We start from the raw sequence: 13,844 nt of genomic DNA, 5'->3' as shown, positions 1-13,844 counted from the left end.
GAATCTGGGCTGTGGGAACTGTGGATGTGCCTTCTACGGTTCGTTTTATCACAATCTGTCAGCAGTGTAATGCTCGTTAAAATTCCAGCTTTCAGAAAGTAATGGAAGAAATGAAGGGAAGTAAGTTTAAGAACTTAGTCCTTTTACTCTCTAAACTACTAACTTCTTGTCCAGGGTACTGTTATTTTATTTCTCAGGGATTGAACTTCTCACAATGATAAACACTTCTAAAATAAATAAATAAATATCCAGTATGGACTTATTGTGGTTACTGGAAAAATCACTGAATGGCTTAGCAAAGCAAAGGAAGCAATGTGCATAGCTGATTTCTTTTCTAGAGAAGCTCTGTCCCTTGATTTAACATGTTGTATGAGGTTTTGACCCTGTCCTATAGATGTGTTTAGTCCCCTTTAGGCAGTTGGAGGGAACTGGCTGAGTTCTCAGGTCAGAGAGTGTCACAGTCTTTGGCCAAACCCTTTAGCACCGTTCAAGGTGAAGTGTCGGGAAAGAAGTCTTAATTGGCTTTCTTGCCCTTAGTAGGCTTACATGGTATTTTATTCAGTTAAATATAAAAAATACAATTTATGGTTAAGGACAATTAGCATGTGGGATATTGCAATGTTAAAATCCTCATGACTTCCGGACCTTCTTCGGTTACTCAGACCTCTCATTTGCCATAGCATGGACTAGTTTACCCAACATCTGTTGAAGTTACACCCTAAAAATAAGGGTGAAATGTCCATGTGTTGTAGAGAGCTGGATCCCAGGAGGTGCCCAGTGTTGAGTCTGGCCACAGACCGGCCATGATGGGAAGCTCTCTGCCAGAAGGTTGGGGCTGGGAGGACCATGTGTGGGAGGTAGCCTCAGCAGGAGGTGGGGAAGGGGTTCGTGGGAGGGTGTCGCATCCCGTTAAGAGATGAGTCAGTTTGCAGCTCTAATTAAAGCCCAGGCCATGTGCTGAGGGGAAAGGAGGTGGTGGGGGAGCAGGAGTGCAGACACAATGCGAGGGGTGGAGCGTCCGCTGCCAGCCCTGAGTCAGAGGAACCTGGGGGAGATGGCAGAGAAGTCGAAGATGGGCTGAAGGAGAAGACTTGCAGGAGAAGGAAACAAAACAAAAGCAATCAAACACCCATAAACAAAGCATTAAAACAGGCTGTGTTTAGATAGTTGTTAAAATGCTGTAAGGCCAGGAAGCTAAAATCTGTGAGGATGCAGGGAAGAGCTCAGTCTGTGATGTAAAGATGATGGTACTGGTGGTGAGGACTCGCTTGGCCAAATGGTGACCAGGGGACACCAAAAGGAGGATAACGTGATCGTGTGTTGTGTTGTCTTCCCTTCGCACGTTTTTTTTCACAAACAAGGCATTGGTTCAGTAAGAAGGATTTGCATTGGGTTAGTTACCTGTTTTCTGGCTCTGCTGCTGAGGAACCGCTCCACCTGCAGCTGCAAAAAGCTTGTCCTTACCCTGTCTCTCTTCGGTTCCAGGTGCAAAGTAGGTCAACCAACATGAGTGGCCTTGGGGACAGCTCAACAGACCCTGCCAACCCCGACTCTCGGAAGAGGAAAGGCTCACCCTGCGATACAGCCCAGAGGTACGTGCACTGCTCCCAATCCGTCCCCTGCCGCGGCTACTTTGTCATTCCCGCTGCATCGCTCCATCCCGTCTGCTCGAGCAGATGGAGCCAGGTTTCAGCCACTCGGAAACGTTCACACTTCCCACCAGAACTTCGCTTTGCTTTTAGCGGTGGCTGCGGTGGAAGATGGAGCATGATGGAAATGCAGCTCCCCATCTGCTCTGCTTGTTGTTAGGTGGCAAATGATGATTAGAGGCTCGTTATCAAAGTTAATGTATTGATTTTATAAATCGAGAGCACTCAGAGCACCAGGAAAGCTTTCTCAGGGTAAATTTGGGGCAGATTCTTCTGCGAGGTCTGCAGATCATCCTAAGCCTTCTGCCTCTTCATGCCAGATTCCTAAGAAATCCATGTTTTTGTAATATTCAGAAACTCCGATGGAGACCCTCTTGCTCCATGAATCAATTATGAAACAGAAGATACTTCTGTCTGAAATATTTTCATTTCTGTGTGCTGATGCAGGCTGCTTTAAAGCTCAGCTCACTGCAGAAAGGCACCTTTTGCTTATGACCGAGCCTTCCCGTCCCAGCTACCTTGCCACCTGATTTAGGCTAAGAAGTCCTGGATAGAGGCAGTTGTGATCTCCTTCCACAGGCTTTTCCAGGCTCCCTGTGAATCCTGTGCATCTTTTTCCATGGCGATGTAGTCTGTTAGTAAGGATGAACGTACGGTGTTGCTGCTGACTCCGTGTCTCTGCTGCCTGGGATGCTGTTTTGGTCGTTGTCGCAGAATATTGATGCACTGAGCAAAGCCTAGGTGTATTTTCTATCACTTGCAGCTCATACCTGATATTCTAGACAATAAATGTAAAGGCTATGGTGTTCCAGTAGAGAGACATTAAGTGGTTGTTTGAGGATTTCTGTTTATTGCAGTTTTGGTTGCCACATCTCTGTTTTGTAGAGTTCACACACCTTCTTACAAAGGCTCTGTGGTTCACGACTTAGCTGTGCCATTAAATTGCAGGAGACATTTTGATAGCACTTGTAGCTGTCTTACTCCTACCAATCATGTGAAATATTTCCCCTTTCTGGTTGAGTCAGCTGAGTCAGAGCTCTGCAGCCCTCGCTGCTGTCTCCAGGCTGGTCTCAGAGCCAGTCCTCACCCTGGAGGTGAGTGTGGGGTGAAGCTGTTGGTTCTTGAGTCCCCATGACAGAGCCATAGGTAGCAAGGTGGGCTTGGACACCTCTTCTTGGAGGAACTGCTTTCCAGATGAATGAGCACGCACCTGGCTTTGCTTCATCTGGTTTGTCTTTGGAAAGCAGATCTTTTGTGATTTGTTTCCTAACATCTCAGCACTTACGAAAGCCTTCTGCTGCTGCCACCAGTGGTCTTTCAAAATATGTAGGACGAGGAACGAACTGATCATAGAGAAGCAGAAACTTCTGGATGAAGGATTCTCCTTCCTTGTCTAAGCACGAGTTTTCACATCCACAAAGCACCTACAAGCATTTTTAGAATGGTTGACTCAAATAGTTGTCATTGGGTTGGCCATCCAACCCTGAACACTGGACCTGAAGCAGAATCCAGAAGAGAAGCCCTCACCAGTGCTGCGTCTTCCTTCTTTCAGACCATCTCCCGACTCCCAGCCACAGTGGGGAGGGACCTCATCCTCCTCCCCAGGCTGGCCAGAGTCCTCCGTAACGTACTCCAGAGCAGAGTGAACTTCAAAACTCTTTTGTTAAAACCTGGAAGGTTTAACTATTGCTTTTGATGATACTTGGGAGTCATAAAGAACAACCCACTGCTGTAATATTCTCATGATGCTTTTATGTAAGGAAAATTGGCCAATTCTCCCTCCTACAATTTGAAAGTTGCCACAGCAACAGTGACATTAAGGGTTTTCATGAAATGAGCTCACCCACAACAGAGGAATTTTTTTCTCTCCCCTCTGCTATTGCTTTTTGGTTCGCAGGAAGAGCTAGGAATTAATTTGACCTTAACTAAAATACTCGCTCAGCTCCTTCGCGAAGCATTTGCCTGCCCACTGCCAGGGACCGCGCCGGCACTGGTGTCACCGATACCTGTGCAAAAAGAGGCTGAGGTCCATGGCTGGACCCAGAACTTCTGCAGCAGGTGGACATCCAACCTACCTCTGTGAAGCTGTTTTTGCTGCCTGCAACCCTTAGTACCAGTTGGCAGCTGCCTGCCAGGGAAGCGAGGGCTCTTGCGCCCACCCAAACCCATTGCAGAGGAGTTTCCAGGTCGCACCGTGTGTCTGCCATGGAAGGTCTCGCTCATGGACTTCATGGGACTGGTGGCCCAGGCAGAAACACAGCTTGTGTTTTCCACACCCGCAGCTGGCCTTGCCTTTATTTTTTCCCCTTTCTTTTTTTATTCTGCTGGTCTGCTGAATTAAAGGAGGGCGAGTCATTCCTGGCGCTCCTCTGGGCAGTCACGGCATCTGGAGAGACACTGGCAGGAGGAGAAGCGAGGTAATGGAGAGTGAACTTGGAAGGCAAGGGGAGGTTCAACATGGAGTCTCATCCCTGTGGTGGTCAGATATTTTCACGTGAGAGCAAGTTTAAGCAGCAGAAAAATGCCCAAGAGACAACCCCTACCTGTCAGACCTGGATATTGAGCTAATAAAGTGGAATTGGGAAAAAATAAAGAAACATCTGTGCAGCCTACATGAGGAGCTCCTTAGAGGGGAGAGCTGGTGGTGTCTCATCCCCTTTTGGACAGATACGGTTTCTAAATGGTCTCTGCAGAGTTATTAAGGTATATTCATGCTCAGGTTGGCTTGCACTCTCAGCAGATATAATAAACCAAACCTCTTCTTGAAGTCTTCAGCTGTTAGCAGAGCTTTTATCACCACATAGAAAAACACAACGGCATCGGCGGTGGGACACAAATCTGCTACTGAGCCAGACTTACAGATTCAGCTTTTGTAACCAGTGTTTTCTGAGCCCCTCCATGAGCGGTGGGGCCTCTTTGAGGCCAGGAACATCTCACCGTGCCCACAGCCGTCTCAGTAGCTTCTTGGTGTCTAGTAGTTGTTAGGGATTTTTAGGCAGTACTTCTTAAATAGAGTGCTGGGTGTCCTGTGAAGGTTGCAACAAAAAATTAGGTGGCTTATTGAAAACCAACCTGATAAAAGGCATCACAAGTGGTGTAGTGCTGTGTTAGGCATTTTGAGGTGTCCTCATTTCATCCTGTGGTTGATGTAGAGGAAGGTATTTAGGGAAAGTGTGGCTCTGTGCATCTCTCCCATATGCACAGTTTGTTTTGGTAGGTTTGATGCTTATAACATCTTTGGTAAAGGAATATGTTACAGTGTCCAGGGTGGCTTCAATGATGGCCATGTCATACCAGCTATATAATATATTCTCAATTCCCAGAATTTACAAGTAGTTGATGGGAGAACGTTGGGCTTCTGCAGTGGCTGTGAGCTAAAAGAAAAGCTGCTTTCGCTGGGACAAAAAGGTTGATTTCATGAATATTTTTCAATTTTCTCATGTCACTCTTGATTCCGATTTTCACTTTGGTGAACTCTGGTGGGTGTTGTTAGCTTTTATGTATGAATTTAGGATTAAACTTGGTGACAACTGGAATAGCGGCTGTAAACAAATAAGAAGCTGTATATAACTATTTTTTATTATTTTTGATATAACTAATTTCTAACTATTTTTGAGAGGAAGAGAGAGTCCTGAATGTTAGAGGTCTGGTTTTGTTGGGGGTGTCTGGCTAGCCCTGTGTATCTTCCTTGGCATAAATTTTGATTATATGCATAAAAATAAACAAAGACCTGGATGAACTCCCCAGTATTTTGGAGATATTTGGATTATAGTGTGGACATCACTCCAGCAAATACTTGTATTTTTGGGTTCTTGTCCAGTGCCCAGGTGTGACTAGACTGAGCAGTGGGGAAAAGTCATTAACGTAACTTTTAATTTTTTTCCCTTCTTTAACAGCAATGAAAAGCGGCGACGGGAACAGGAGAATAAATATTTAGAGGAGCTGGCAGAGCTGCTGTCTGCAAACATCGGGGACATCGACACTCTGAGTGTCAAACCTGACAAATGCAAGATCCTAAAAAAGACGGTTGATCAGATCCAGCAGATGAAGAGGTTGGAGCAAGGTAAGGCGGCAGCCTCCTGCCTTGGCTTGTTGGAAACCTTTGGAGTAAAAGCATTCTCCTGGAACCCTTCAGACTCTAAATCACAGCAAATAATCATGACTTAATTCAAGAAAAATCATGACATAATCATTCCATTTGCAATAGTTTTCCTTCTGCTTTTATGAAAGCAGTAATATGAAAGGGTATGCTTCACCTCTGATGCTTGGCTTGTTTGAGATGCCACCTTTGTTTCTGGTGCAAGGTGGCACTTTACTCTGTTTATGATTCATCCTGAAATTAATCCTTAGATTAAAATAATCAGAAGTGTTTGTTAAGCTTTCAGGATTAGGCCTGTTAAGAGCTTATCAGCAATACTGCTATTAACTGTGTGCAGAAACCCCATTCTATGGCTGGGTAAGGGTGAAGGAGAGATGGCTCTGCCACACGCTGTGCAAGAGTTGGTGAAGAACCATGTACCCTTGTCAGATCTGTTCTCCTGCCAAATGAACAGATTAGAGGGGGCATTAATCCACCTCCCGCCAGTGAATACGGTGCTGTAACCAGTGAACAGAGAAGAGATGCTTGAGAAGCCATATATATAAAGGTTAAAATTCACCCAGAGTATCAACTCATAGACTGAAATGTGGAAGTCCACAGGGCTCAAGCGATGCAGAGGTGAAGGGGTGAGGTATGTTAAGGAGGGAGTGGGACTTGTTCAGGTCCTTGCAACCTCAGCATCCCTCCTGGAGCTGCTGCAGGTGGGTTCCAGCTTGCTCTGCATCATGCCTGCTAAGGGCTGCCCATCTCATGAGCTCAAATACTTTGTCCTTTGTGCAAATATTTGTCCTTCGTGTGAACACTTTGTCCTTCGTGCACAAGGTGAATCCTGCTCAGCATTAGTGCTAAGAGCACATCATCCGTCAAGCGTTGCCTTTGCCAAAGCTCCCGTTGCATGCTCCGAGTGGAGCCGTGTTCCCTGATAACAGATGTTAAGTTTTTCCCAAACCCGGTGGCTGGGTTGTGGGTATGCATGTACAGACACCCCATAGAATGGTTTGGGTTGGAAGGGACCTTTCAAGGTGTTCTAGTCCAAGCCTTTGCGACGAGCAGGGACATATTCAACTAGATCAGGTTGCTCAGAGCCCCGTCCAACCTGACCTTGAACGTTTCCAGGGATGGGACATCGACCACCTCTCTGGGCAACACGTGCCAATGTCTCACCACTGTCATTGTAAACAATTTCTTCCTTATATCTAGTCTGAATCAACACTCTTTTAGTTTAAAACCGTTACCCTTTGTCCTATCACAAGCCAGGCATTGCCGTAGGTCCTCCCAGCTCACTATTATTTTAGGCACTGAATTTTGGGGCAAGCACAGTGGCAAAGTATTCGGCTCACGTTGCCTGGGCTGCCCGGGCTTCCCGATGAACCAGGACAACTGCTTTTAGATTTCATTCACGTTGTGCCTGGGCTCTGAAAGGAGTTCGGTAGCAAGTGAGTACGCCCAGGTTCCTGCTCGCTGCCACTTTGCTGTTCATTAGTTTTCTTGACATTGCACAGCAGGGCTGAACATTAACTGGGACAAGCACTGCTTAAAAATATTATGCCTTGAGCTTTGCTCTGTATTGCCAGCTTATCTAGTGCAGCACCAAATTACCGAAGACAAGAAACTTCACCTGTATTTGTTCTTGTTTACTGCAAGAGCATTTCACATGAGGAAGTAGGAAAAATACGGAAAAAAGTCAGAGTATTTGTGGCCAGAGATAATTTTCTGTCCTTATAGTTATATCGAGTGTTAGATGTTGTGTTTCCCTGCCCATGTCCTTCATCCTCCTCCTCTCTGTTTCTCAGCCATAAAGCTGATTAATATTTGCTAACTACCGAGGATGTGGTTTTGTTGCTAAAGTATTGTGAACGGCAACATATCCTGCAGTGCGTGGCTGTGCCCCTTCTAATGCTCCGTTAGAAAACCCACCTGGAGACATGATTTCATGTAATAGAGAGGAGCCGGGGAGTTTCGACTTCGCAGTAGTGTGTTACAGCGGGCTCAGGACATCCCAACAAATCACAGAATCATTTAAATCCCAGAAAATGATGCTGTTCAGCCCAATAGTAAGCAAAACCCATAAGCACCAGGGAAAATGATGCTAAACCTCATAACAGAGCAGATTTCAATGAAAAAACAGTCAACGTCCTGCTATTAATTTAATTAATAATGTGCCAGGCGTGGAGCTGGGGAGCTTGGGAAGGGGCAGGTGGCAGCGCTGGGGGAGCGGGGACATCCCGGGGGGGGGCATCCTTCCCGCTGCCAAGCCTGGAGGGTTTAGAGGTTGCATCCCACCAGCTCTCTCCTTCCCCTGCACCTCCGCCGCGGGTCGTCCTCGGTTTTAACCCGCAAAGGGGTGGAGGAGCTGGCAGAAGCTTGCAGATGGATCGCACGCAGGGGCTGAGCCCTCCCTCCCATCCCCCTGCCTGCTGGGCTGCTATTTAAAGTATGAAGCAAATGCTTTTAGAAAAGATTCCTAGGTCTGGACACCTTCCAATGTTAGTAATGTACAGTTGGCAGAACAAGCGGTTTGCGGCTGTGGCAGCAACCTGAAATTCATCTGCCAAGACAGCAATAAACGCAGCGGAGGAAGAGGCCAGACAGTTAATTTTTCAGCCTTTGTCCGTCCCGCAAAAGTTTTTTCGATTTTTTCAAGTCGGGTGGTTTGAGTGTTGGAGCCCTGAACCGTGCCTGTGCATGGTTGCTTGCTGGGGAAGGAGGAGAAAAGGCCACCAATGTCTCCTGGGCGGTGTGGAGGTCAGCAAGGAGAAGATCTCTCTGATCATCCTGCCTGGGCTCCACGGGGCAGCGGTCCATCCGTGCGGACCTCCCTCCCCTTTGCCTTCAGCCTGGCGTCAGGCCCAGCACGTGGATGCCTGAGGTCCTCTCCTGGGGTAGGTCCTCTGCTGCAGAGCCATGCTGTGAGATGGAGCTGATCTCCATCCATCATGTAGAGGTGAGCTCGCCCAAGGTTGCTTTAATTCAGAGCAGTGCTGCTGCAGCCAAAACCTGATGGATGGAGGCAAGCTGGACAGCTTCGCTGCTCAACATGCATCGCTCTTTGGCTTGTAGGGTTAGCAGAGGTGGTGTAAAGGCTGTTAGAAGAAGCCATCAGGGCAGCGTGGTGGAGCTGTGGTGGAGTCAGGAGACTGCAGGATGGGGAGGAGGCTTGGTTGCTGCTGGGAAGGCAGCCGGTGTGTGGCTGCAAATGTAAAAATAAGGCATCTTGGTCATGCAGGAGTACAAAAACGAGCAGAGATATTGGAAAAGCTGCACTGATGCATGGACCACCACTTGTTTTGTTTCTTTTCTGTAAAATGATGTAATACTTGATGCGTACCCTATGGAGGTTAGCGTCACCCCTGCCCAAGGAGAGGCAGAGCCTCAGCATCCAACACCCCTGTGACACCAGGCTCTGCAGTGGCGGACGGGCTCCAGAAAGGTATTTCCTTTTTTCCCCTGATGTTTTTAATTAAACGCCCCAGTTTTGGGAGGGTGATAACCTTTGGTTGATGGAAGGGGTGATGAGCAGTGTGCAGAGATCTGACGGAGATGGGAGCTGGTGGAGGGGTCATCTGATCTCGCTTGTAGAGCTCCCAACCTTGGCAGTGTCCTTTTTAAGATGAAGCCACCAAGCCTTTTCCTAAAAGCCCTCTCCATTGATAGGCTGCTTTAATTTCCTTCCAGAGCAGGAGTATAAATGCAGCACCTTAATAGAATAAATCAAATAGTATTGAGCTTTTCATTACACTGCCTACAAACTCAAACAGCCTCAGAGGATTGCCCTTGAAACACCTCCTAAGGCATCGCAAGCGACTCTACCGCTGCTGGCGTCCAAGGGACCTCCTTCCCCCTGTCCTTCCTGCGTTTGCTCATTGCTGCTTGCTGACGGTCGCTCCCGCTGTGCTGCCGTATGTTCGGCTTCTGTGGGAGTTGGTGTGCAGAGCCGGCAGCTACCTGGTCCAGGAGCAGCCACCGCATGGCTCCTGGCCCCGCCAGGACACGTGGGGTGATGCTCATGAGTTTCTGGTCCTGTGAGGTCCAAAAGCCCCAGCAGATTTATTTTGTAGTTGCCAAAACAAAGGATTTATTCTGTGTTTGCTTGGATTTGTACAACTTAGCTTATCTCATGAAGGACCCCGAGTCATTGCTTGCCTTTGCAATGCAACGCTTCTTATGGCGATGGAGGGTCATATGATCCCACGTATGACACCTTCAGCCCCAGTGAAGCCTGGCTTTTTGGTGGTGGAGCTGCTGAATTTATTCTTATAGATGTATAAGGGAAAAAAAAATCAGATCTTTATTAACGCGGTTTTATTCTGTAATAATGCTACAGCATAGTGACCCAATTTCGGGATGTTTTAAAAGGGCACCAGGAGAAGAATTAGCTTTCTTTCCTGAACATTACTGTGTTAACCTGCAAAGATGACCCTCAATTTTTAAATTGAGTTACTTTGGGCAGGGAGGGGGAGAAGGCTATTTCTTGAGCCTTTATTTCAATAATTTTCAGAGGTTTTAGGGATAAGAGCATTTCTGTCTCTTCTCAGATTACACAAACATTCCACAGCTTGTTCTTCTGCTGCATGGAGGTGTCCTCTTTTGGGTCCCACATAACCATGGAGCAGTTGTGTCCTCCTGACATCTTTTTATTTGTTTTTTTTCCTGAAGTGTGGCCATAGTAAGATGGGTTCCTTCAGGCAAGTTTGTGCTCCTTTGTCACTAGGGCACATCAACCCAAAAAGAGGAGGACCCTTAATTTAAGACCACCCCCCATTTGGAAGTGAACCTGCTTGGGGAAGTAATTTTCCTTCTGGGTAAATACAGTAGGTTAATTAAGTGAAGTATATGAAATAATTATTGATTTTGGCTGCTCTGTTGCATACAATCAGTGGACTGTCAGTGGCTTTCCTCTAATTAAGTTTCCCTGCTGTCTTGTCATATGCTTAGATTTGGCCCTGGATTTATTTGGTGATATACATGTACAGCTTCTAGTGCACAGAGGTCCTGGATCCTCAGTGGGATATACGGAAGCCTCTTCAAAACGAATGCTGAGTTTCTTCTTGGGTTTGGGAATGCCAACACGTGGCAAGCTCTAAAGAGAGAACAAAAAGCCTTGGCTTTGTATTTAGTGGTGGTCAGAAAATGGTGAAGTGGTGGCCTGGGAAGAGGCTTCTCCCACAGCCTGCAACAGCGGCATGAGGTTTTGGGAGGAGGAAAGGAGGAGACCTTGTCCTCGGGCACTGAGTCAAGGGCCCCTTCTTGTCCCAGCAGCCGAGTGATGTGGTACGCTATTAAAGATCATAAAATTACTCCCATAAAACCACAAGGCGAGTAATTGCGTGCAATGTGTGGAAGCAAGTCACAGAGCCAAGGCCCCTTGGCGAGCTTTACCCCAAAGCAGAGGAACCCAGTGCAGAGCAATTAAAGGCTGTCAGCTGGTTTCATCTGCCCAGGTCCAGGCTCCCATGTTACCCTCAGTCCACAGGGTTTTGTGTCCACAGGCTCTGGGGATGGAGCTGTACATGGACTTCCATTAGCTTTGAGGAAATATCTAGCCCAAGTCCATGTTACTGAGTCTGCAGAGGAGCTGGACATCTCCAGTGCAGGAGTGGACGGAGCCTTTGGGATCTTCTCCCTCGCTTGGCTTTGTTTTGCCAGGATAGTGTGGTTAAAGTCTTCAGGCATCATTTTTTTTTTTTTTTCTGTTTAGGATCCTCCTAAATTGTCTGCATATCCTTCTTTCACCAACTCCAGTTTGAAGGCGTCTTTCTTGCCATGCATTGAATCACAGGCAGTTATTTCCAGTTTCCGATTAAACTTCTCAGGTCCTTGGAGCTGCTGCCTCCATGCCACCAAGGGAAAGTACCTTCTGCATAACATGCTCTGCCTTGTTTATGCTTGCATTATTTCTTGCATTTTATATTTTTGAATACTTTTTCATTTCAGCTCTTCCCTCTCCCCATATTGTAATCCAGTATCCTCTTGGAGAAGTCTAACATTTTACCTGGGTGCTGGCAATCTTTCTCTCCTGATGGAACCACCTCATTTCCCTAAAGCTTATTTCCATTTCTGATAGTGGTGGTGTTTGACAAATGGGCTCAAAGCAGGGTCAGCTCTGGGACCAGCCCAGGTTGCTGAGGGCTTTACCTAGTTGGGCTTTGGAAGCCCCCAAGGATGGAGAAGCACAAGTGCTCTGGGCAACCTGCTCCAGCACTTGGCTGGCCTTGTAGTGAACAAGATTTTCCTCCTGTCCCACCTGAACATCTCTTGCTTCACTTGCACCTATTGCTTCTCATCTTCTCACCATGCATCGCTGTGAAGAACCTGGCTCCATCACCTCCATGACTTCTTGTAGGCATGGGCAGGCTGCTGTCAGGTGCCCCAAAGCCATCTCTTTCCAGGCTGAGCAAACCCCTTCCCTTGGCCTCTGGTCTCAGGACCAGTGCTCCAGCCCTGACCATCTTGGTGGCCTCCACTGAACTCACTCCAGTTTGTCTTACACAGGGGTCCCCAGACTGGACGCAGTATGTGGTGGTCACCTAGATGTGGTGCCCAAGCTGCTGGCCATGCAGATGGAGCAGGTTGAAGACAGGAGCCAGTGGCCACTCTACCAAGTACAGGTTGCCATCAGAGAGCCAAGGGGGAGAGAGGTCCCAGGGACTCTGGACCCCGGGGATGTCCTGCGCATTCCCACATCACATCTGAGCTCCTTCCTTGGTGGCCTGGAGAGCTGCCCAAGGTGGGTGTTGCTGCCAGGAGGGCAGGGTGACAGCATGCCATCACTGCTGCCTTTCTGCCTTGCATGCAGAAATTGAGATAAACTTGAACTATTAGATTCAGAGAATTCAAGTGTAATTTTTGGTAGCTTTTATGTGCGGAGTCAACACGGAGGTCCTTCAGTGGACCCAAAAGAGGAGACTTCCATGCAATGGAAGAACAAGTTTTTGCATAGTCAGAGAAGAGATGGAAACCCCATTACTTGGAAAATCATTAAAGTGAAGGCTCAAGAAATAGCCTGAGCTCAAAGCATCCCAGCTTTCAAGGCCAGTGACGTATTATAAACAGAAGTTTAAGTCTTAACATTTGAGGTTTGACTGAAGAACAAAAGCAAGCAGAAGAATGGCATCTGAGGAGCAATGTAAGTGGAAATGTCTCCTGGAAATGGAGTAAATGAAAACCGCTTTAAGGGGTTTACATTAATTAAAGGATTTTTTAATTAATTAATTAAAACCACATTAAGGTTTGTGTCAAATCTAAAATTAGATTGGAATCTCTTCAGGCTACAACTGTCAGCCTGGTGCTGTAGTCTCCTCTTTAAATGCATTGACTTTATTGGAGTTATCCTGATTTTGTTTGCTTCAAGGGAGGTCAGGAAAGGGGAGCTTTGCTTTTGCCTTAGAGCGGTGTTTTGCAGACTCTGAGTTCTTCCACCTTCGTCCCTGAGATCAGGAAGGACCTTCTCAGCCAGTGACGCTGTCGTTGGCTGTTTGCAGGTGCTGGGGAGGAAGGGTCTTTCTTCATTCCAAATCTGGTGGTTGGATTAACCCTGATCGAGCTGCTCATGCTACTAGAGGGAGGGGTGCACACTGCTTTCATCTTGTCTCGGCGGCCAATTTTTCACCATATGTTAGAGGGCTACAGAGAAAGGAAAACAACCAAACCCTGGAGGCCAGATTAAACATCAGTGGGGAGGGGGAATTCCTCCTTGGCTTCGGTAGGTGCCCACTGAAAGCCCTCAAGTGTGAGGCTGATCCAAGGTAAACAGAGTACAAACAGATACAGTCCTTTTAACTGTTTAACTTCATCCTTCCAAGAATCCTTTTGAGATCCTGAAGAGGATGAAACCACTTGCTCATTTTCAGTGGAAATGAGTTTCGGATCATTTCTGTGCCAGCATTGCCCTTTAATTTCGTTTATTCTTCCTTCTGTTTGGCAATTACCGCCCTTCCCTAAAGGCGGTATGAAGTTGTTGCTCTTGTTCTCTACCTTCGCTTGACTCGTCCAACAAACCAAGCTCTCCTAGGCTCTTGGTGTCAGATAGTTATGCCTTTCCTTTAATCAACCCAACAGCTCTTTTCTGCACTTCTTCCAACTGAACTTCATTTTTC

General features: G+C 47.0%; 1 protein-coding gene across 5 annotated transcripts in view; it reads left to right on the top strand.

Moving 5' to 3' along the window:
* The window catches only part of NCOA1 (nuclear receptor coactivator 1), a 185,211-nt gene that overhangs the window by 118,885 nt on the left and 52,482 nt on the right, over nt 1-13,844 (top strand). For all 5 annotated transcript variants that reach the window (XM_069805484.1, XM_069805482.1, XM_069805487.1 and 2 more), the window contains 2 exons: nt 1,486-1,592; nt 5,546-5,712. In XM_069805484.1, the coding sequence (XP_069661585.1) occupies nt 1,507-1,592; nt 5,546-5,712 (253 nt within the window). In that variant the 5' untranslated portion in view covers nt 1,486-1,506. The remainder of the gene's footprint in view (nt 1-1,485; nt 1,593-5,545; nt 5,713-13,844) is intronic.

The sequence above is a fragment of the Haliaeetus albicilla genome, chromosome 18 (genome assembly GCF_947461875.1).
Source record: "Haliaeetus albicilla chromosome 18, bHalAlb1.1, whole genome shotgun sequence".
Lineage (NCBI taxonomy): Eukaryota > Metazoa > Chordata > Aves > Accipitriformes > Accipitridae > Haliaeetus > Haliaeetus albicilla.
The sequence above is the reverse complement of the archived record's forward strand: the minus strand, read 5'-3'. Positions and strand labels throughout refer to the sequence as shown.